Source organism: Dendrobates tinctorius, unplaced genomic scaffold (assembly GCF_039654945.1).
Source record: "Dendrobates tinctorius isolate UK_male_01 unplaced genomic scaffold, ASM3965494v1 ptg000009l, whole genome shotgun sequence".
Taxonomy (NCBI): domain Eukaryota; kingdom Metazoa; phylum Chordata; class Amphibia; order Anura; family Dendrobatidae; genus Dendrobates; species Dendrobates tinctorius.
Window position 1 is genome coordinate 26,537,900 of NW_027361677.1, and position 24,464 is coordinate 26,562,363.

The window sequence follows — 24,464 nt, forward strand, 5'->3', positions numbered from 1 at the left end:
AGTGCCGTTTCTGTGCCCTTTCCACCCCAAGCCAGGACCCTCTGGTAGAACCATCGCAGGGTGCTGCCATCTAGTAAATGAATGTACGTCACAATATAGGGAGGTGAACGCGACCACGCGAAGGAGTCTACACGTACCAATGTTATACGTCCTGCTCTGGAGGTGGCGGACATAACTGCAATGACTTAAAGGGGTCATGACCTACCGACAGAAGGACTGTAGGGGTCCGACCAATGCAACAGCATAAGGGGGCACTTGTGTGTACGCCAGACCGCTGCTCCATTCATTCTCTAGGGCGCTGCGGTCAGCTTTTTAAGTAGCGGGGCTCAAGCATGCACACTACAGATCTACTACAGCAGAGCCCCCAATGCTGACATGGTTGTCGGACCCTCAAGATCAATCTTGTGGATAGGTAACTTCCTTATAAAAGAGAAAAAATAAATCCCATCACTGCTGCGGTCACAAGTCATCTATCCATTAGGCTTGGTTCACACAACCTAAACTGTTTTTTGTTTTCTGTACAGAAAATCTGCTACTTTCATCAGCTCAGGGATAATGGATGCAATTTCATGAAAACTTGTTCCCACTGGATGTCTGGAGATGCTTAAAAACTTTCTTTGCAAGAAAATGACAACTTGAGCAGATCGCCATTGTGTATCTCAGTGCAGAGGATTGCAAAAAGACAAAAGTTTTTTTTTTTTTTTTTTATTACATTTGAAAATGGCACTACCCTAGTCACATCCAGAGCGGCATTCAAAAATTGAGAACAGGCTGCAGAATTGCACATCTTTCCGCTGGCCCAATGTTAGCACAGTCCACCTTCACTTCAGAGACAGCGTCAAGAAAAACACGCTCTACGCAGCTCTGGATGTGACTAGGGTATGAGAGGTATAACCAGGCCTAACATTACTGATCACACTGCGGCCATCATAGGAGGGCAATAAATTACGGTCGTGGACGCTGCGCTACTTCAGTTTTGCTTTAACAAGTTTTAACACAACTGGAAACAAAAAAAAAAAAATAGAATAGCAAAGTGTCTTAAAAAAAAAAATCCCTATGACATCTTTGGATCCCTTTTTGCAGTAGTAAGAGTAAGAGGCACCATAAAACGACTCTCTGGCATTTCTCCCCTTCAGGATCAGTCGTCTCTACGATTTCCCCTCATCTTTGGGCTACAATGTAAAAAAACATTTCAGGGGGATTTCAAGGCGGGACAGGAAAACACAGCCTCAGCCCGACTTCTTGTTTTACAAAAATTATTCAAGTGAACCTAAAAACAGCAGAGGAAGCCATGGGGGGGGAACCAGGAAAGTGGCCGACTCAGTAGCCGCTTTTTTTTTTTTTTTTTTTTGAATAGACAGGGTCTCTGTTTAGGGATTGGGGTGCGTGGCAGTCATATAGTTAACATGTCCATGGTCACAAAAACAAAACGACTGGTCATGTTCACACGGGTTTGCACACATGCTTTATCCTGTATTTCTCTATTCACATCCAAAGCAGCACAGAGAATTCAGGCGAGAAATCTGCAGCTTTACTTCCAAGGGCCGACCTGCAGACGGCTGAACGCAGCTCTGTATGTGAATGGAGACGGAAAAATTAAAAGAAACGCAAAAGGAAGAAAAAAATTAAAAAAGTAGAAATACAGATTAGCAGATGGTGACCCATAAAGCGGACTCTTAGTTTACAGGCTGGTCAGAAAGTTTAATGTTGCTGCACTTCAAAATATGCATTTTTTTGTAATCTGTGCCTATAGAAAAAAAACAAAAAACCTTTACATCTAATGGAAACGTCTCCTAGAAGTAAAGAATAAAATAAAACCCGCCACAATGAGATGATGGTGAACACGCCATTAAATGCGCCAGATACAAAGGTTGTCGACTTGAAACAAAGCTCGAGGTGGGAGGAGGGGGGTTTCTTTGGCAGTGGGATCAACACAAACTCACAACTATATAAAAAAAGTGTCCTTTGCCTAAGAAAACGGTTTCTTCCCTGTACTACACCCGACTAAATGTGCTGCTATCCAGAGTCAGCGGCAAGAAGGGGCGGCCGGGACGTCAATATAAAAAAACCCAACTCTTCAAAACCTGACAAGAGTAAACTGCAAAAATGCAAGAAAAAATAATGATCCGAGCTCCCATCCCGCGTCGTGTCAGACTTCAGTCTTCTGTTTCAATAATGCTGAACAAATGGAAAGATTTGTCACTTTTCTGCCACCCGTTTCGAGTACTTTAGTGTTGCAGGGACCTCCCGAGTGTATAAAAGAACAAAAAGGAAACAAGGGTTTCTGGCGGGACCCCGCTGCACTGAAGACGTTTCATTTACGTAGTCAAAATCCCCTTTCCCCTCCCCCCCAGTGCTGGTGACAAAATATACAGCAAGATAAACGTCATTCTTCACAAAAGACTGAACACAAGTTCTCCAGACGGACAAAACAAAAAAAAAAAAAAAATAACGAACACCCTCCGTCCTGGACTAGGCGGCCACCTTGTTGTCTTTCTGCAAGAGAGAAAAGGAAAAACCAACACTAGGTTGCAAAATCTGCACTTAAAACAGTAACGGCACAATTAAAAGGGATGTCCCAGCTGTTATAGTGGTAGCCTATCCCAACGATGCAGTCATTTAATTATGGTCGGTGGTCCGACCCACCATTAGGACAGTAGTGCTGGCTGTGATGCCTTATCTCCTAACTACCCCGGGGCCCAATCCCTGTACAGCCTGAATTACAGGAAAACCAAATGGGCAAGTGATAAAAACAGGAAAAGGAGCAGATGCTAAATAATCAGTGTGGATATTAAGACCCCACGTAATTGCCGGCATCCCAGCACCTCTTACTGGGCAGCAAAGACATCACACCACCCCAGCTAATCAAAAAAGGTGCCCAAGATGTCAACAGGAAGGAGGCGGTTCAAGTGACTCCTGTCCAGAAGCCAAGGGTCCGGTCAACCACTTGGCTCCTCTAGGTTTTGGTCGGATACTTTTAATCCCTGCTTTTTTCACGTTATTCTATTGATCTTACCCTGTATTCGTAGTCTGAAAATTCTCTTCCTCCACGACCTCCTCTGTATCCACCGCGGAAACCTCGGGGAGGCCCATAATTGCTTCCTGGAAGGCCGCCTCTCCTCTCGCCTCCTCGGCCTCTGCTTCCGCGGTAACCCACCCCCCCGCCGCCTCCTCTACCTCGGTAGCCCCCGCGGCCTCTGTTGGAACGTAGAGGAAGTCCAAATGTCTCTGCATTGATCCTCCTTTCCTCTGCCCAGGTGGGTCTTCGATCTCTGAAAGCAGGGGAAATTTTAGATTATTAAATTAGAAATGAATGAGAAAAAAGCAAAAAAATGAAGAAACCATTTCTTACGTCTCAATCCATCTATACTGCAAGATGGAGTAAGCCAGAAACAGAACGACAATCCTAAGGAAGTCATCAAGACACTCCCCTGGATTAGCGCGAGCGCAGTACGAGCTGCCACTTGTGATCTAGCATGGGCTCTAAATTGAACTTCTGATGCAAATGTGAAAAACCAACGTAGAGAGATGATGGGTGCAGTAGTTGTACCTGTTATCGTCACAGGAGATGTTGTCGAAGAATGATTTGGTTTTGTCATAGTAACAGCTCGCCGGCACTTCCTCCTCCTCGGCGTTTCCTTCGCTGTTCTGAGTGTCCACCCCAGAGTCGGCTTTATCTTCCCCATTCACCGGCTTCTCAGGTTTATCATCTGGACGAGGAACAGAAAAAGAAAAATGTAAAAATCTAAAACAGACATCGTCCAAAATAGGCAAGTCTTAAGCAGCACCTGGAAACGTCTCACCTTTAATTTTTAACTTATTGTGAAATTCCCTGTCGATTTCTTCTTTGTTGAATTGTGCATTGGCGCTTTCAAAGTCAAAGTCTTTTTCGAACTTCATCGGTCCGTCTCTTCTTACGTTAAATCTTCCACGGCCGCCCCGGTGACCGCCGCGTCCTCTTCTGGGCTGAGGTCCACTGAGAGGTGCTGGAATGGTTAAAGCAGCAGACACTTTATGACAAGGAGAAGGGGTCCGACTTGAGGGATTCACGTTGTTGATGGCTCCATTCTCGGAGGCCACCCTCCTGAGCCCCCCCATGACATACATACCGACGTGTCTCTTGTTGGGGTCCTGTTTGTCATTCCGGAGCAGATCCATTTCAGGTCTTGACTTCTGCACATCAACTGCAAGAAAACAAGGAATGAATGAAGGAGGTCCATGCACGATGGAGATGGTAATCTGTGCAATCAATCTGCATTTTTCTCACCTTTTCTTTGCTCTGGACTCCCCAATGTCTTTTGGCTCGTGGATGGCAAAGCTCTAGAAGATACAGGGCTCCGCCTGCCGGTGCCCGCTGCTGCAGGAGCTGAAGTGGCGGGTGCTGTCTGGACTCCTTGTTCAAGGGTTGGGCTCTTCCGTAAGGGATCTAGCAAGGGGCTTGTCCTCCCTAAACAGAAGAGGAGGAGAGTTAGCCGAAACGCACAGGTTCCCATAGAACAGAATCACGACAGGTGCATTCAGCAAAAGCAAAGAAAACTGATTTACCCCTAGCGTTATGCATATAATAAATCCAAGCGTAAAACGGTTAATAGAAAGGAAGGTGCATTCATAGGGCATACAACCAACCAAGGAAAGGAACAGAAGTGCCCCCATTATCAGTGCAGCACATGGATGCTCTGGAGAATCTGCCGTCTTCATACATGACAAGGATCCTACAGACACCGATCACTTCTACCTGGTGACTGTGCCAGCGAATGCAGATGTGACAGATGTTACCTTGCGATAACTGTGTTTTCAGAGTCCTTGTTTCTTGATTAAATGAAGACCCCACAGCGGTAGATGGGGGGAGAGGAGCGCCCGTTGTATTTTCAGCACCAAACGAGGTCAAGGTGTTCCCTGCTTTTAGGAAAAATAAAAAGATATTAAATCAAAGAAGAATAAAAAAAAAAAAAAAAAAAAAAAAAAAAACACAAACAGACTTGATGAAAAATGTCAGTAAATGTAAAAATATTGCATTGTGCACTGATACCACATTAAATCCTGTAATTTGGGATCAGGATGTAATAGACAGACTGGGAAACAGACCGGCGGATCTCAGAAAGGAAACCAATTTCTGTCAGTGACCAAGGATAATTATCTGTCACAACTTGTGCAGGGCCCAACTAGAGGGACAGCCTTCTGGACTTAATTTTAAGCAACAGGCCAGATAGAATAACAGACGTCCGAGCCGATGGCACCTAGGGAACAGTGACCACAATATAATACAATTCCACTTGTCCTTCAGTAAGTTGCCCTGGAAGGGGGTTACGAAAACACTGAATTTCAGGAAAGCAACTTTTGATCAGCTAGAGAGGACCTTCGTCGAATTGATTGGAACAATGTCCTCAAAAATAGGAGCACAGAAAATAAATGGGAAATATTTAAAATCAGTTTTACACAACCACTGCGAGCTAGCCATACCATACAGAAATAAAAGGGCTAGGAACAGGAGAACACCAATGTGGCAAAATAAGGATGTAAAAAGGGCATAAATAACAAGAACAAGGCACTTAAGAAGCTAAAACAAGAAGGCAATGAAGAAGCATTAAAAAGTTATAGAGAAAAAAGGAGATTTTTGTGTACTCACCGTAAAATCTCTTTCTCTTAGCCTTTAATTGGGGGACACAGAACCGTGGGTGTTATGCTGCTGTCCACTAGGAGGCGACACTATGCATAATCTGAAAAAGATTAACTTTGGCTCCTCCTCCGCAGTATACACCCCTGGACAGCGTCAGCCTTCTCCAGTTTTGTGCCAAAGCATAAGGAGGAACGTAATCAAATAACATAACCATGCCTGTAAGAAGGCTACTATGTACGAGCTCAAAGAACAATATGAGAACTCAACAGGAAACAACGGCCCGTAAGGGCAACAGGGTGGGAGCTGTGTCCCCCAATTAAAGGCTAAGAGAAAGAGATTTTACGGTGAGTACACAAAAATCTCCTTTACTCTGTCGCCTAATTGGGGGACACAGAACCGTGGGACGTCCCAAAGCAGTCCCTGGGTGGGAAGCAGTGGACGAATATTGTGTTGACAGTTCCCTAGACTTGGGGTACTGCCGCCTGCAGAACCAGTCTACCCAGGCTCGCATCCGCTGAGGACTGGGTATGAACACTGTAGTGTTTCGTAAACGTGTGTAGGCTAGTCCAAGTGGCCGCCTTACACACTTGTTGTGCTGAAGCCTGATGCTGAATGGCCCAGGAGGCCCCTACTGCCCGTGTAGAGTGTGCCGTGATACCGGCCGGGGAACTGTTAAGTCGGTAGGCCTCATGTATGGTGGACTTGATCCACCTGGCAAGGGTAGCCTTGGAAGCCGGCAGCCCCTTGCGACTACCTTCCGGAAGAATGAAGAGGGAATCAGATTTCCGGAAAGGTGCAGTCCTGGACACGTAAATTCGCAATGCTCTGACGAGGTCAAGCGTATGCAGAGCCTTCTCCACTCTATGAACCGGAACCGGGCAAAGGGATGGCAGTGAAATCTCCTCATTGAGGTGAAAGTTGGACACAACCTTCGGAAGGAAGGATGGTACCGTGCGGAGAACCACCTTGTCCTGGTGAAAGGCTAGGAAAGGCCGTCTGCAGGAAAGTGCTGACAATTCCGACACTCTGCGTAACGAGGTGATCGCCAATAGAAAAACCACTTTCTGACACAGAATGGAGAGTGGAACTCCTCTAAGAGGTTCGAAGGGTGGAGCTTGCAATGCTGTCAGGACCAGATTGAGGTCCCACGTATCCAGCGGACGTTTGTAGGGAGGAACCAATCTGGAAACTCCCTGGATGAAAGTCCTTACTTGCGGTTTAATAGCAATGCGCTTTTGAAAAAGGACTGAAAGCGCCGACACCTGACTCTTAAGCGAGCCTAAGGATAGCTTGGCGTCTAGGCCCGATTGAAGAAAACCTAGTACCTTCGGGAGGGAATAAGGGAGTGGGACTTGTCCATGAGATTCGCACCAAGAAAAGAAAGCTCTCCAGGTACGATAATAGATCTTGGCGGAGGCAGGCTTCCTTGCCCTGATCATAGTTGCAATGACTGCCGGTGAAAAACCTGCCTGGGTTAGGTTAGAATCCAGGTTTCAAGGGCCATGCCGTCAAATTGAGAGCCCCTGAATTCTGGTGGAAGAACGGACCTTGAGACAGAAGGTCGTGACGGTCGGGTAGACGCCAGGGGGAGCCTGCTGTAAGTTGGACGATGTCGGCGTACCATGTACGTCTGGGCCAGTCTGGCGCGATGAGGATGGTCGGAACTCCCTCTTGTTTGATCTTCCTCACGACCCTGGCGATTAGGGGGAGGGGTGGAAAAATGTACAGGAGTCGGAACTGGGACCAGTCCTGGACCAGGGCATCCGCTCCGAGCGACCGCGGGTCGTGTGTCCTGGCCATGAAATTGGGGACCTTGGTATTGAGATGGGATGCCATTAGGTCCACCTCCGGGGTTCCCCAGCGTTGACAGATCTGGCAAAAAATCTCGGGATGGAGAGACCACTCTCTCCCCCCCTCCCCTCCCCTCTAGTGTGATTGAGACACTGACCTCAGTCTTTGAAAGTGGGAGACTTGATGAGGAGGTCGTCCAGGTACGGGACGACTAGAATGCCTCTTGAGTGCAGGACGTCCATGGTGGCCGCCATGACTTTGGTGAACGTTCTTGGAGCCGTGGCGAGTCCGAACGGAAGGGCGACAAACTGGTAGTGGTTTTGGTTGACTGCGAACCTGAGAAACCTTTGGTGGGCGGGAGCAATTGGTATGTGGAGATACGCATCCTGTATGTCTATGGAGGCGAGGTATTCTCCCTGGTCCATGGATGCAATGATGGACCAGAGGGACTCCATGCGGAAATGACGGACCCGTACGTAATTATTGAGCTGTTTTAGGTCCAGTATGGGTCGGACGCCGCCTCCTTTCTTGGGGACTACGAACAAATTTGAGTAGAATCCTCGGAATCTCTCGTTCGCGGGAACAGGCACCACAACTCCTGATTGAAGGAGAGAGGAAACCGCTTGGTGGAAAGCACAAGCCTTTTCTGGTGGTGTTGGAGGAATAGAAAGGAAGAACCGGTTCGGTGGAACGGAAGTGAACTCTATCTTGTATCCGGAAGACACTATTTCCCTGACCCACCTGTCTTCTGTAATAGGCAGCCAGACTTGCTGAGAGTAAAAGTCGGCCGCCTACTGGTGGAGTGTCTTCCGGAGGTCGCGAGTCAAGATGAAGCGAAGTTCTGAGGTTTTCCTCTCTTGGGTTTCACTTGGCCTGCTTTCGACTGCCAAGCCCTGTCCGGTCGCTGTTGCGTCCGTGGGTTGTCTCTGCGTGGAGAACGGTTGCGGTTTTGCACTGGGCGCGAAACGGACCAGCCCGAGGAATTCCGAAAGGATCGGAATCGCGTCTGGTTTCTTCGTTTAAACGTGCGTTTCGGTTTTAGTTGAGGGAGAGAGGTACTCTTACCCCCAGTGGCATTGGCTATCATGGTGTCCAACTTTTCGCCGAAAAGTCTTCCAGTAAAATACGGAAGTCGCGTGAGGGACTTCTTTGAGGCCGCATCCGCTTTCCATTCTCGCAGCCAGAGGATGCATCGGATCGTGATGGCGTTTGATGCTATTCCCGCTACACCTCTGGCGGAATCCAGGGCTGCATGAATCATGTAGTCTGCTACCACTGCCATCTGGACCGCTTGGTCCGAGAGTTCAGGATTTGAAGCCTGAAGACCCTCCTGTAGTTTTTTGGCCCAAGCCAGGATGGCCTTGGCTGCCCAAACTGAAGCAAACGCAGGGCCCAGAGAGGCGCCTGCCGCTTCGAAAATAGAACGAGCCATGCGTTCTACTTGCCGGTCTGCTGCGTCCCTGAGGGTTGAGCTATCCGGCAGAGAGAGTAAAGTCTGCGCTGCAAGCCTAGAAACCGGAGGGTCCACTTCAGGTGGATCTGTCCATTGTTTGGTGTCTTTCTGTGGGAAGGGGTACTTCGCTTCCAAATATTTGCGAATAGCGAATTTTTTCTCAGGCTGCGCAAACTGTTTGGCAAGTATTTTCTCAAACTCATGGTGATTAGGGAAGACCTTAGGTGGTTTCTGAACACTTTCGAAGCAAATCCTATGTTCTGGGACTTCCGGGGCCGACTCTGGAATTTTTAGCACCCGATGAATGGCAGAAATTATGTCCTCAACTAGCGCTGTATTGCTAGGGGGAGAAGGTACCACGGACCTCTCCGTTTCGTTATCTGAGTCGGAGTCACAGACGCCCTCCGAATCCTGTGCCTCGCTAAGGTGATCCCTGGAGGGCGACCTGGGGCGGGGGTCTTCTGTGGTGGGGGATCCCTGTGGTAAATTGCACTGTCTGTCTGTGACAGGGGACTGCCTAGGAGACCTGGAATGACGCTGTCTCTCCCTGGAGGGGGACGACCTTGTGCTATAGGACGACTCAGGTGATCGAGACCTGTGGGTCCGCTTACGTCTGTGAGAGTCGGAAGCAGCATGTTCCTGAGACAAGCTGTCCGTTTGCTGTGTAACGTCCATAGCCGGAGCCCGACTCTGCAGAGCTTGCAGCAATGTAGCAGTTAGGTTGTCTATGGACTGAGACATCTGAGTTGCCCATTCCGGCGTGGCCTGTGACACTGAAGCGTCAGTAGGGACTCCCTGGGGTTCTGACCCAGAGTTCTGGATGCAGTCCCGGCAGTGCGGATACGTGCTGCCACTAGGGAGCGTGGCTTTGCAGGCTGTGCAGAATGCATAGAAACATTCCTGCCTGGTTCTCTTCCTTGAGCCCGGCATAGTGCACAGAGGCTGGCTATTAGGGATCGAAAGCCTTATAGGAAGGCTTATAGGAAGCCTTACAGAAAGCCTTACAGGAAGTATAGATTCACAGCTGAGTAATGAGAACCCAGCTGTGAGCTTACCCCACCGGTGTGCCCCTAGGTCCAGCGCCGACAGATCCAAGTTCTGTGCCCCCCGGAGACCGCTGTGATGCTCCTCTCCTGGATCTCATCCAGAAAAAATGGCCACCGGGACTCTGAGGAGAGGGAGGAGGGGGCGGAGAGCTGAAAAGGGCACGCTGGGCTGTGTAAAAACGCGCCCTTTCTGCCTCAATCCGCCCCTTCTATGATACTCCAGTGTGTCATTTTGGTCGGCCGGGGGGCAGGGAAAAGGCGGTCTAAATTAGAAGCCTGATGCCCAGGAGGGCTCCAGAGCGGCGCGGTAGTCCGGGGGGGGGCGGATTTGTACCAGGCCCCCCCAGAATGGTCGACTGGATAGCGGTGGGGGTAGCGGTTTCTGTATGTGGGGCCCCTGAAGCGCTGTGGAGCCGCTGCTGCTGCAGAGACAGGGACGCAGAAAAGCCCTGTCTCTGCTGTGCCCTCCAGTCCGCACCCTCCCCCGGCCCCAACAGGATCCCTCAGCTGGTCTGGGGTCCCTGGAAGCTGCGGAATGATGCCTGTTCTCCGACCCTACCTGAGGCGTCTCAACATAATGCCCCCTGCGGGGGATTAGGGAGGGTGCGTCTGTCATCATCAGGGGGTCTTCATCCTCGCCTCAACCTCAACCCAGACACCTTAAAGGGGTTGGGGAAGGAGGGGGGTCTCGACCTCGAACCAGGACCCGAGGGACTGGGGAGGGAGCGACATGGGGAATAGCCACCTCGACCTCAACCGGGTACCCCTAATAGGTGACCGAGGAGGGAGCCATGCCGGGAGTCTCGCTGGAGACCCTCTTTTCTTCATCTGTATTTCCGGACAAAAAAGGAAAAAAACGGAAGAAAAAAGGTGTGCCTCCTTGCGACACTAAGCAAAAAGTGGAGAAGGCTGACGCCGTCCAGGGGTGTATACTGCAGAGGAGGAGCCAAAGTTAATCTTTTTCAGATTATGCATAGTGTCGCCTCCTAGTGGACAGCAGCATAACACCCAAGGTTCTGTGTCCCCCAATTAGGCGACAGAGTAAAATAAAATGTGTAAAAAACAAATACATTTAGCAAAAGTGGAACCTGAGAGACTCATTGCTAAAGAAAGTAAAACAAACCCCAAACTATTCTTTAATGATATAACCAGTAAAAAGATTAAAATTGATGGTGTCGGCCCTATAAAGAACAATAAGGGTGAAATCATAGAGAGCGATGTGGGAAAAGCAAATGTTTTAAATACTCTTTCCTCAACAGTGTTCACACAGGAAAAGGATTTGCCAGGGGAAATGCAGAGTGATAATGTAAACTCCCCATTAAGTATTACCTGCCTAACCCAGGAAGAAGTGCAGAACCGCCTTAGTAAGATGAAAATTGACAAATCACCAGGCCCTGATGGCATTCACCCTCAGGTATTAAGGGAGTTAAGTAATGTGATAGACAGGCCTCTATTCCTTATATTTAAAGACTCTATAGAAACAGGGTCTGTTCCTTTTGATTGGCGGCAAGCAAATGTGGTACCAATATTCAAAAAGGGGTGTAAAAGGGAACCTGGAAACTATAGGCCGGTAAGCTTAACATCTGTTGTGGGTACAATTTTTGAAGGGTTTCTAAGGGATACCATTATGGAATATCTCAATGTTAATAAATGTTTAACTCCATATCAACATGGATTTATGAAGGATCGCTCCTGTCAGACTAACCTGATCAGCTTCTATGAGGATGTAAGCTCTCAAATGGACCAAGGAGAATTATTGGATGTCATTTATCTCGACTTCTCTAAAGCATTTGACACTGTCCCACATAAAAGATTGGTAAGTAAGATGAGAAAGCTTGGGCTAGGGGAAAATGTGTGTAGATGGGTAGGTAGCTGGCTTAGTGATAGAAACCAAAGAGTGGTTATTAATGGGGCATCCTCAGATTGGGCCAGGGTTACTAGTGGGGGACCACAGGGTTCTGTATTGGGCCCCCTAATATTTAATATATTTATTAATGATCTAGTGGATGGCTTACACAGTAAAATATCAGTATTTGCAGATGATACAAAACTATGTAAGGTCGTTAACACAAAGGAGGACAGTTTGCAACTACAGACAGATTTGAGTAAATTGGGGAATTGGGCTGAAAAATGGCAATTGAGGTTTAACCCAGATAAGTGTAAGGTTATGCACATGGGAAGGAGAAACAGATGCTATAATTATTTACTAAATGGGAAACTGCTCGGGAAATCAGACATGGAAAAAGACTTAGGCATCTTAGTCAATAAGAAGCTAAATTGGAGAGTCCAGTGTCAGGCAGCTGCCACCAAAGCCAATAGGGTCATGTGATGCATTAGAAGAGGTCTGGGGACACGAGATGAAAACATAATTCTCCCTCTGTACAAATCACTCGTCAGACCACACTTGGAGGATTGTGTGCAATTTTGGACGCCGGTGCTCAAGAAAGACATTACTGAACTTGAAAGGGTTCAAAGGCGGGCTACTAAAATGATAAATGGAGTTGGTTCACTACAATACCCAGAAAGGTTATCAAAATTAGGTCTATTTACTCTAGAAAAGAGAAGACTTAGGGAAGACTTAATATATATGTACAAGTATATCAGAGGGCAATACAGAGATCTCTCCAATGAGCTGTTTGTACCAAGGACTGTGACAAGAACAAGGGGGTATTCTCTTCGTTTGGAGGAAAGACAATTTCTGCCCCAGCATAGAAGAGGGTTCTTCACAGTAAGAGCAGTGAGGCTCTGGAATTCTCTTCCTGAGGAAGTGGTGATGGCCAACTCACTGAATGAATTTAAGAAAGGAATGGATGCTTATCTTGTGAGTAACAGTATAGAAGGTTACGAATAACATAATATTATAGGTAGATGGTTGACCCAGCTTGGGGAAGGAACTTTTTTCCCCTATGGAGAAAATTGGCTTCTACTCTGTGGGATCAACAATGCAGAACAGCTGCACTAAAAATAGGCTGAACTAGATGGACATAAGGTCTTCCCTTCAGCCTTCAAAACTATGTTACTATGTGTACTCCAGAGCTGCACTCACTATTCTCTTGCTGCAGTCACTGTGTACATTACATTACTGATCCTGAGTTACCTCCTGTATTATACTCCAGAGCTGCACTCACTATTCTGCTGGTGCAGTCACTGTGTACATACATTACATTACTGATCCTGAGTTACATCCTGTATTATACTCCAGAGCTGCACTCACTATTCTGCTGGTGCAGTCACTGTGTACATTCATTACATTACTGATCCTGAGTTACATCCTGTATTATACCCCAGAGCTGCACTCACTATTCTGCTGGTGCAGTCACTGTGTACATACATTACTGATCCTGAGTTACATCCTGTATTCTACTCCATAGCTGCACTCACTATTCTGCTGGTGCAGTCACTGTGTACATACATTACATTACTGATCCTGAGTTACATCCTGTATTATACTCCAGAGCTGCACTCACTATTTTGCTGGTGCAGTCACTGTGTACATACATTACTGATCCCGAGTTACATCCTGTATTCTACTCCATAGCTGCACTCACTATTCTGCTGGTGCAGTCACTGTGTACATACATTACATTACTGATCCTGAGTTACATCCTGTATTATACTCCAGAGCTGCACTCACTATTCTGCTGGTGCAGTCACTGTGTACATACATTACATTACTGATCCTGAGTTACATCCTGTATTATACTCCAGAGCTGCACTCACTATTTTGCTGGTGCAGTCACTGTGTACATACATTACTGATCCCGAGTTACATCCTGTATTCTACTCCATAGCTGCACTCACTATTCTGCTGGTGCAGTCACTGTGTACATACATTACTGATCCTGAGTTACATCCTGTATTATACTCCAGAGCTGCACTCACTATTCTACTGCAGAAAAACTTACCAACTCCAACAGTTCCAAACTGTTGGGGCACTAGAGAGCTAGCGCTGAACTGACTATACGCCGGCATCCTGCTGAATGGAGCGTAGGAGCCAACAGTCTGGAATGAAGATGCTGACGTAGATCCTAGAGACGACTGAAGAGAAACAAAAATATGAGAACATTGATGACAGTGACAGCAAAAGTATTAATTCTCCACACAAAAAAAAAAAATCCTCCCCCAGCAATAGGACAGGAAATGGGATAACTTGTGGGACCCCAACATTTATTTTTGGGTGGGGGTAAATAACCCTTTAACTAAACTCTGTGCATATTGTGCCATTTTTGTAGAGTCGCGTTTTAGAACTGTTGCAAAGTACTCCTCGTTGGAAGTCTTGGAATCCCCATATTCAATGCAGGGTCGGTCTGAGCCGCCCCATAAGCCTAAGGCTGGGTTCACACGTAGCGGAACTCGCGCGGAAATTACCGCGAGAATTCCATTCCGCTGGAAAATCGCATTTTAAATTCCCGCGGAAAAACTAGCGTTTTCCAAACGATCTAGAGCGTCGCTTGGAGAACTGATTGACAGGTTGGTCACACTCGTTAAACACAGTGTATGACGAGTGTGACCAACTTTATACTATTGAGGCCGCCTATGCAGTGCATTTCACATGTGTTTTTAATCCATTTTTTCCTTGCTTAGCATGGTTTGGGAGACCCCACCCCTCTCCTGTGTGAGGTGTACAAAAGAGCTGTCTCAGACCATAAGCCCACACTGTGGAGAAGCCTGTCTGAATCCTGTTCATGTCAAGACACTGTTCAGATGTTCAGGTATTAAATACATTAGATAGGGACTGCTTCGACACGGGTTACCTTGACGTTGGTGAAGCAGCTTGGTATACATTTTTTTGCAAAAAACGTATCGACTAAATACCCTGTATTTGTTGTTCAGCACTTGCTGATTACTGCCATATTTTTGGCTGCAGAGAATTTTTGCAAATTTTTGCAAATCTGCCATTCTATGTTCTCTTGTTATATATCAGTAGTAAAAGATAAAATGTAAAAAAATACTAAAAAAAAAATTGCTATTCTCACCTTCCGACGTCCCGCGCAGCCTTCCCGCCTCTCTCCACGCTCCCGGTCCCAGTAATCCTTTGTGACAATTACCGCGATAGCGTCCGTTCTCGCGGGATCGCGACATCTCGTGGTCATTTGCGATGACATCGCGCGAATGACTGCGAGACTTCGCGATCCCGCGAGAACGGACGTCATCGCTCGCAAAGGATTACTGGGACCGGGAGCGTGGAGAGAGGCGGGAAGGCTGCGCGGGACGTCGGAAGGTGAGAATAACAATATTTTATTTTAAATTCTATTTTTTACAGGGATATGGTACCCAGAGTCCGGAGGACAGTCTCCTCTCCTCCGGACCGTGGGTACCATCCGCAAATGTTCTGCTTACTTTCCGCATGTTGTGCACAGCCACATGCGGGAGGTAAGCGGAACAATGCATTCCTATGGGTGCGGGATCGCCGCGATTCCGCAAAATTAATGAGCATGCTGCGGTTTTTACCGTGAAGCGATTCCGCGGCGGGAAAAACCGCAGCATTAGCACAGCATTGCGGAATCCCATAGGAATGCATAGGATGCTTATTTTTCGCGGCAAAATTGCACGGTTAAAACCGCCGCGGAAATGTGAAAAAAACGCCACGTGTGAACTCAGCCTAAGGGCTCCTGGGTGAGAAGCGGCCTCCTAATGCTAGGCAAAACAAAGGCATAAAGAAAAGCATGTCCCTGTAATGCCTCTTATCCCCTGTGGGGGAGCTGCAGGGAAGCCAAACACTTGGTTGAATAGATCGGCCAAAAATCAGTATAATTCAGTGCAAGGTTTGAGAAAGGCTCAGGGTATGTATCACCTACCTGGACTATCGCAGGGTCTTGAGGCAAGGAGCACTGAGGTTTGGGGGGTTCACACACTGTAAGGTCCTTGATGTCGCTCCCCCTGAATATGATGTACTCAAACACTTCATCTCGGGGAGGAATAGGCCGGTCTGTGGGTCGGTCTTCTGTCCCGAAGGAGCGCACTGCCAGGGAGAAAAGTCAACAGGGTAAGAGAAGGAACGACCGAGGATAGAGCGATGGAGCTGCGTACCCCTATCCTGAGGGGAGTAATGGCGGCAATCGCTCTCAGACCGAGAGGTGACGACGGATGCGGTCAACATCCGGTACTAACACGGTGTACTCTGCAGAAGCTGATGACACAACAGCAATGGAGCAAGACAACAACACCCATCTGCCCGGTCCATTAGCTACTAGACATGCGCTAGTTAACAATACAGCCCCTCCCCCATGATGACATCATTAGACACATGTATACATGCACACGCCCCCTGTGCACTTGCAGTCTTATTTGCAAGACTTCTACAATCGATTTCTCATGACCGTCACGTCGGACGGCTTGAGTACAGGCGCCATTTTTATTGCAGCACCAGCACCTATAGTGCTGGACTCATGCTGTCATATGTGAGCATGTGAAGACGGGTTCACTTTATCACAATTGTTTCTATTCACTAGTGATCACCAAGCGACTGCAAAACAGGAGGCGGGCGGCAAGAAATCCAAGCGGCCGGTCTGCCCGGATGCATAGTGTGAGGAAGTCTCAGGAATTTCAGGGTCTTGTACACGCCTGAGCCTTCGATCCACAAGCTAAAGAGGCGATGCAGCAGATCGACAGGACGCCCCTAGCACCCCTCCTATGGATTTCAGGGGTTGTAGAACTACAACTCCCAACATTTCCTCAAATTACAAATCACTTGAAGAAGCAGCCAAATAAAATATGGGGCTGGTATACACTGAGCCAAGTAAGAGACCCCATCCCTGAAGGGAGACCACCCCCCTGCACACGATGTAAAGACTGTACAGACCACATACTGGAGACAGGACCAGTAACAACCATAAAGACTGAGCTAAATATGAAAACAGGGGAGACGCCATAACTAATATGTTACACCAACTGAGAACACGCAGAGCGCTGCAAAGGTCCAAGAAAAACATTACACAAAAAAGACAGAATGCTCCCACAGAGTGATACCGAAGCATATATACCATATATATCATACTAGCTGAAGAGCCCGGCGCTGCCCGGGCATAGTAAGTGTGGTTAGTTATAGCAAATTATTATCCTCCATCCCATAGTCCCGTGCCCATATACCCATCATACATATCCTCCATCCCATAGTCCCGTGCCCATATACCCATCACACATATCCTCCATCCCATAGTCCCGTGCCCATATACCCGTCATACATATCCTCCATCCCATAGTCCCGTGCCCATATACCCATCACACATCCTCCATCCCATAGTCCCGTGCCCATATACCCATCATACATATCCTCCATCCCATAGTCCCGTGCCCATATACCCATCACACATCCTCCATCCCAAGGTCCCGTGCCCATATACCCATCACACATATCCTCCATCCCATAGTCCCGTGCCCATATACCCATCAAACATATCCTCCATCCCATAGTCCCGTGCCCATATACCCATCACACATCCTCCATCCCATAGTCCCGTGCCCATATACCCATCACACATATCCTCCATCCCATAGTCCCGTGCCCATATACCCATCACACATATCCTCCATCCCATAGTCCCGTGCCCATCACACATCCTCCATCCCATAGTCCCGTGCCCATATACCCATCATACATATCCACCATCCCATAGTCCCGTGCCCATATATCCATCATACATATCCTCATCCCATAGTCCCGTGCCCATATATCCATCATACATATCCTCCATCCCATAGTCCCGTGCCCATATATCCATCATACATATCCTCCATCCCATAGTCCCGTGCCCATATACCCATCATACATATCCTCCATCCCATAGTCCAGTGCCCATATACCCATCATACATTTCCTCCATCCCATAGTCCCGTGCCCATATACCAATCACACATCCTCCATCCCATAGTCCCGTGCCCATATACCCGTCATACATATCCTCCATCCCATAGTCCCGTGCCCATAAACCCATCACACATCCTCCATCCCATAGTCCAGTGCCCATATACCCGTCATACATATCCTCCATCCCATAGTCCCGTGCCCATATACCCATCACACATATCCTCCATCCCAAGGTCCCGTGCCCATATACCCATCACACATATCCTCCATCCCATAGTCCCGTGCCCATATACCCATCACACATATCCTCCATCCCATAGTCCCGTGCCCATCACACATCCTCCATCCCATAGTCCCGTGCCCATATACCCATCATACATATCCACCATCCCATAGTCCCGTGCCCATATATCCATCATACATATCCTCCATCCCATAGTCCCGTGCCCATATATCCATCATACATATCCTCCATCCCATAGTCCCGTGCCCATATACCCATCATACATATCCTCCATCCCATAGTCCAGTGCCCATATACCCATCATACATTTCCTCCATCCCATAGTCCCGTGCCCATATACCCGTCATACATATCCTCCATCCCATAGTCCCGTGCCCATAAACCCATCACACATCCTCCATCCCATAGTCCAGTGCCCATATACCCATCATACATATCCTCCATCCCATAGTCCAGTGCCCATATACCCATCATACATATCCTCCATCCCATAGTCCAGTGCCCATATACCCATCACACATCCTCCATCTCATAGTCCAGTGCCCATATACCCATCATACATATCCTCCATCCCATAGTCCAGTGCCCATATACCCATCATACATATCCTCCATCCCATAGTCCAGTGCCCATATACCCATCATACATTTCCTCCATCCCATAGTCCAGTGCCCATATACCCATCATACATTTCCTCCATCCCATAGGCCCGTGCCCATATACCCATCACACATCCTCCATCCCATAGTCCAGTGCCCATATACCCATCACACATCCTCCATCCCATAGTCCCGTGCCCATATAGCCATACATATCCTAATATATAAAGCTCAAAGTGTGTGTGTGTGTGTGTGTGTGTGTGTGTGTGTGTGTGTGTGTGTGTGTGTGTGTGTGTGTGTGTGTGTGTGTGTCCGGGATATGCATCCGCACCATCGCAGCTACAGCCACAAAATTTGGCACAGTCACACGTCTGGACCCTGAGAGCGTCCTAAGCTATGTTGTGAGGCGAAATTTTAACCCCACGCGTTCCAATTAATCCAAACAATTTTACCCCCATCTAAATAATGGGGAAAAAGTGTGTGTGTATCAAGCCCCGCCGCTCATTATGATGTCATAATGGTTGACTATGGGATGGAGGATGTGTGATGGGTATATGGGCACGGGACTATGGGATGGAGGATATGTATGACGGGTATATGGGCACGGGACTATGGGATGGAGGATGTGTGATGGGTTTATGGGCACTGGACTATGGGATGGAGGATGTGTGATGGGTATATGGGCACTGGACTATGGGATGGAGGATTATTATAATTTGTTATAACTATCCACAGTTTGTTACTATGCCCGGGTTGCGCCGGGCTCTTCAGCTAGTATATAGATTCAAGATTCAAAGAAGCTTTATTGGCAGGACTAAATACACATTAGTTTTGCCAAAGCAGGTGTACAGAAGGGAATAGGGATAGGGACTGTAGGGATGTTGGGAAGGGGCTGTAGGAAAGGTGGATGGGGCAGATCAAGGGTGGGGCTATAGAAGTCCATGGCATAGGGAAGGTGAATGGGGGGCATGGGGCAGATCCAGGGTGGGGGCCATAGAAGTCCATGGCATATCAGAGTTCTCTTTCTCGCAGTCTATGGCATTCGCTCACATATTGCGCTGCTATCTCCACTGCTCTCTCTTCTTCCCCCAGCAGGATATATGCTTTCTCTTCCTCCTTCATGGTGGTGAAATCCGGGAAGAGATGCGAGAGTCTCCTGAAGTGAGTGTCCCTCACTGCTGAGTATTTGGGGCAGTGTAGCAGGAAGTGGGTCTCATCCTCCAGGGCCTCCTGGTCACAGTGTTGGCATACTCTTTCCTCCCTGGGCTTGTAGCTCTGCCTGTGTCGGCCAGATTTGATGGCCAGACTGTGGGCACTGAGTCTATACCGGCTCAGGATCTTGCGGTCTTTGGGGTCCTGGAGTTTCTCCAGGTATGGGGCCAGTCTGTAGTCTCTCTGTAGACTCCGGTACATGGTCAGTTTCTGTGAGCTGATGATGTCGTTCTTCCAGTCACTTACGTACCTCTCCTGGCCTTCGTCTACCATCTTCCTGATTCCGGCTTTTGTCAGGTTGTTGTGATTGGTGTTCTGGTCAGGTTGGGTTTGGGTGGGCTATTCCGAGGGTCCTGTTTTTTCTGTTTCCCCTACATGTGTCAGGGCTTTATGGTGATGGGAGCTTGGATTGCTCCTACGTAGGTGAGCCCGGAATGACAGTGCCCTCTATAAAGTGTACGGTATATATGGGGTGTGTATATATGTATAGAGCTGTGTGAGGAGTGTACGGTATATACCGGGGGGGGTGTATATATGCGAGGAGTGTACGGTATATACCGGGGGGGTGTATATATATGTGAGGAGTGTACGGTATATACCGGGGGGGGTGTATATATATGTGAGGAGTGTACGGTATATACCGGGGGGGTGTATATATATGTGAATACCGGGGGGGGTGTATATATATGTGAGGAGTATACGGTATATACCGGGGGGTGTATATATATGCGAGGAGTATACGGTATATACCGGGGGGGTGTATATATATGCGAGGAGTGTACAGTATATACCGGGGGGGGTGTATATATATATGTGAGTGTACGGTATATACCGGGGGGGGGTGTATATATATGTGAGGAGTGTACGGTATATACCGGGGGGTGTATATATATGTGAGGAGTGTACGGTATATACCGGGGGGGGGGTGTATATATATGTGAGGAGTAAACGGTATATACCGGTGGGGTGGGTGTATATATAGCTGTGTGAGGAGTATACGGTATATACCGGGGGGATGTATATATATATGAGGAGTATATACCGGGGGGGTGTATATATATGTGAGGAGTATATACCGGGGGGGTGTATATATATGTGAGGAGTATATACGGGGTGGTGTATATATATGTGAGGAGTATATACCGGGGGGGTGTATATATATGTGAGGAGTATATACCGGGGGGGTGTATATATATATGTGAGGAGTATATACCGGGGGGGTGTATATATATGTGAGGAGTATATACCGGGGGGGTGTATATATATGTGAGGAGTATATACGGGGGGGTGTATATATATGTGAGGAGTATATACGGGGGGGTGTATATATATGTGAGGAGTGTACGGTATATACCGGGGGGTGTATATATATGTGAGGAGTATATACGGGGGGGTGTATATATATGTGAGGAGTATATACGGGGGGGGTGTATATATATGTGAGGAGTGTACGGTATATACCGGGGGGTGTATATATATGTGAGGAGTATATACGGGGGGGTGTATATATATGTGAGGAGTATATACGGGGGGGTGTATATATATGTGAGGAGTGTACGGTATATACCGGGGGGTGTATATATATGTGAGGAGTATATACGGGGGGGTGTATATATATGTGAGGAGTATATACGGGGGGGTGTATATATATGTGAGGAGTATATACCGGGGGGTGTATATATATGTGAGGAGTATATACCGGGGGGTGTATATATATGTGAGGAGTATATACGGGGGGGTGTATATATATGTGAGGAGTATATACCGGGGGGTGTATATATATGTGAGGAGTATATACGGGGGGGTGTATATATATGTGAGGAGTATATACCGGGGGGTGTATATATATGTGAGGAGTATATACGGGGGGGTGTATATATATGTGAGGAGTATATACGGGGGGGTGTATATATATGTGAGGAGTATATACCGGGGGGTGTATATATATGTGAGGAGTATATACGGGGGGGGTGTATATATATGTGAGGAGTATATACCGGGGGGTGTATATATATGTGAGGAGTATATACCGGGGGGTGTATATATATGTGAGGAGTATATACCGGGGGGTGTATATATATGTGAGGAGTATATACGGGGGGGTGTATATATATGTGAGGAGTATATACCGGGGGGTGTATATATATGTGAGGAGTATATACCGGGGGGTGTATATATATGTGAGGAGTATATACGGGGGGTGTATATATATGTGAGGAGTATATACCGGGGGGTGTATATATATGTGAGGAGTATATACGGGGGGGTGTATATATATGTGAGGAGTATATACCGGGGGGTGTATATATATGTGAGGAGTATATACCGGGGGGTGTATATATATGTGAGGAGTATATACCGGGGGGTGTATATATATGTGAGGAGTATATACGGGGGGGTGTATATATATGTGAGGAGTATATACCGGGGGGTGTATATATATGTGAGGAGTATATACGGGGGGGTGTATATATATGTGAGGAGTATATACGGGGGGGTGTATATATATGTGAGGAGTATATACCGGGGGGTGTATATATATGTGAGGAGTATATACCGGGGGGTGTATATATATGTGAGGAGTATATACCGGGGGGTGTATATATATGTGAGGAGTATATACCGGGGGGTGTATATATATGTGAGGAGTATATACGGGGGGGTGTATATATATGTGAGGAGTATATACCGGGGGGTGTATATATATGTGAGGAGTATATACCGGGGGGTGTATATATATGTGAGGAGTATATACCGGGGGGTGTATATATATGTGAGGAGTATATACCGGGGGGTGTATATATATGTGAGGAGTATATACGGGGGGGTGTATATATATGTGAGGAGTATATACGGGGGGTGTATATATATGTGAGGAGTATATACCGGGGGGTGTATATATATGTGAGGAGTATATACGGGGGGGTGTATATATATGTGAGGAGTATATACGGGGGGTGTATATATATGTGAGGAGTATATACGGGGGGGTGTATATATATGTGAGGAGTATATACCGGGGGGTGTATATATATGTGAGGAGTATATACCGGGGGGTGTATATATATGTGAGGAGTATATACGGGGGGGAGGGGTAACCCCCGGTCTCCGCTCTCCCCGGTCTCCGCTCTCCCCGGTCTCCGCTCTCCCCGGTCTCCGCTCTCCCCGGTCTCCGCTCTCCCCGGTCTCCGCTCTCCCCGGTACCTTTGGCCAGGGCCACGGTGGAGTTCTCGGTGTCGATGGTGTACAGGATGCCCTCATAGCGGATCTCCGCCTTGGAGATGAGGCTGATCTTGCTGCCGATGTACGGGGTCCCGCCGCTCATAGTGCCGCCCCCGCCGGATGGACACGGATTGCCGCCGCCGCCGCCCGCAGATCTTCTCTCTTCTTCCTTTCTGCGTTCTCCGGATCAGAGGCCTAAACTAACATGGCCGCCGCCGCCTTCATCATCATCCCGCGCGGGGCACGCCGGGAGCTGCCGCGCTGACTTCTCGCGAGAGCCGTGTGGTTGGCAGGAAGGAGCCGCGCTCCGCCAGCCACAGTCTTAAAGGGCCAGCGCCACGAAAAGCCGTGTGCCACAAGTTGTAAAGGCCGGAACTAAAGAGAATGAATTATAATTTCTCTTGGGCAGTAAAGTAAAAAAAAAATCACTCTGGAGACAGTCAGCAAGCTGCTGCGGCATAAATCAGAGCATCATCATGTCCTGTCGTGCCTGCGCTGTGGACACTGGAATTAATGCAACTTGTTCCAAACTTTTTAAATACTTTTTTAAACTTCCTAGAAAATAAGCGAGAAAGGTAAAAGAAAGAAGAAAAAAAAATAATGGGATTCACTATAGGGATTGTACTGTCTACCAAAATCAAGTGGGAGGACGTCCACTCAGGACAGGACAATCTACTGCAAGAGTGAGCTCAAGCTCGTCCACTGGTGGTGTGAAACGCTGCAGATTTTACCTGTGGAAATTGTGTGACTCCGTGTGTAACATGGTGTATTACTAACACCAGTAATACCCGGCCTGACCATTAGGAGTCGCCCACATAGGGTAAGTCCCTGATCTGTCCACTAGATGTCTCCACATAGAGTAATTCCCTGATCTGTGCACTAGATGTCACCCACACAATGTAATTCCTTCATCTGTCCACTAGATGTCACCCACATAAAGTAATTCCTTGATCTGTCCACTAGATGTCTCTGCATAGACAGAGTAATTCCCTGATCTGTCCACTAGATGTCACCCACATAAAGTAATTCCTTGATCTGTCCACTAGATGTCTCTGCATAGACAGAGTAATTCACTGATCTGTCCACTAGATGTCACCCACATAATGTAATTCCTTGTTCTGTCCACCAGATGTCACCCACATAAAATAATCCCTTGATCTGTCCACTAGATGTCGCTCACAAAGAAAGATTATTTATATGCCCCTGTGTGGCTCCCACTTTAGAGCTAAAGGGTCGATCCTAGTCTTATCTGCTAAAACTACCTCTCTGGGCGGCACCCTGCTTCTCCTCGCTGCTGCAGGACCCTTCCTTTGCTTTCTATGGATAAGGTGACCAGTGATATTTTTGAATGTAGTGACTGTGACCCAGTATGTGACCAATTTTCATTACCGTTTTCAAACTCCACATTTTGTCAGCACTGCTCTCAGGGAGATGAGGCTGCCACGGGTTGGTCTGGGGGGTGTTTAAAACAGA

General features: G+C 47.6%; 1 protein-coding gene across 2 annotated transcripts; it reads right to left on the bottom strand.

Moving 5' to 3' along the window:
- Nucleotides 1-1,680: 1,680 nt before the first annotated feature.
- On the bottom strand, nt 1,681-23,291 carry LSM14A (LSM14A mRNA processing body assembly factor). Of its 2 annotated transcripts, none has more exons than XM_073585221.1 (10): nt 22,974-23,291; nt 15,706-15,869; nt 13,813-13,945; nt 4,777-4,896; nt 4,268-4,447; nt 4,110-4,184; nt 3,804-3,986; nt 3,551-3,710; nt 3,017-3,272; nt 1,681-2,496 (listed from the first exon to the last, which is right to left on the bottom strand). In XM_073585221.1, exons 1-10 carry the CDS (start codon nt 23,092-23,094, stop codon nt 2,473-2,475), a joined length of 1,416 nt encoding a protein of 471 aa, XP_073441322.1. In that variant the 5' UTR covers nt 23,095-23,291; the 3' UTR covers nt 1,681-2,472. The 2 variants fall into 2 exon arrangements, with proteins under 2 accessions (XP_073441322.1, XP_073441313.1); XM_073585212.1 differs by having other exon boundaries at nt 4,777-4,899; nt 22,974-23,289.
- Between the last annotated feature and the right edge of the window lie 1,173 nt (nt 23,292-24,464).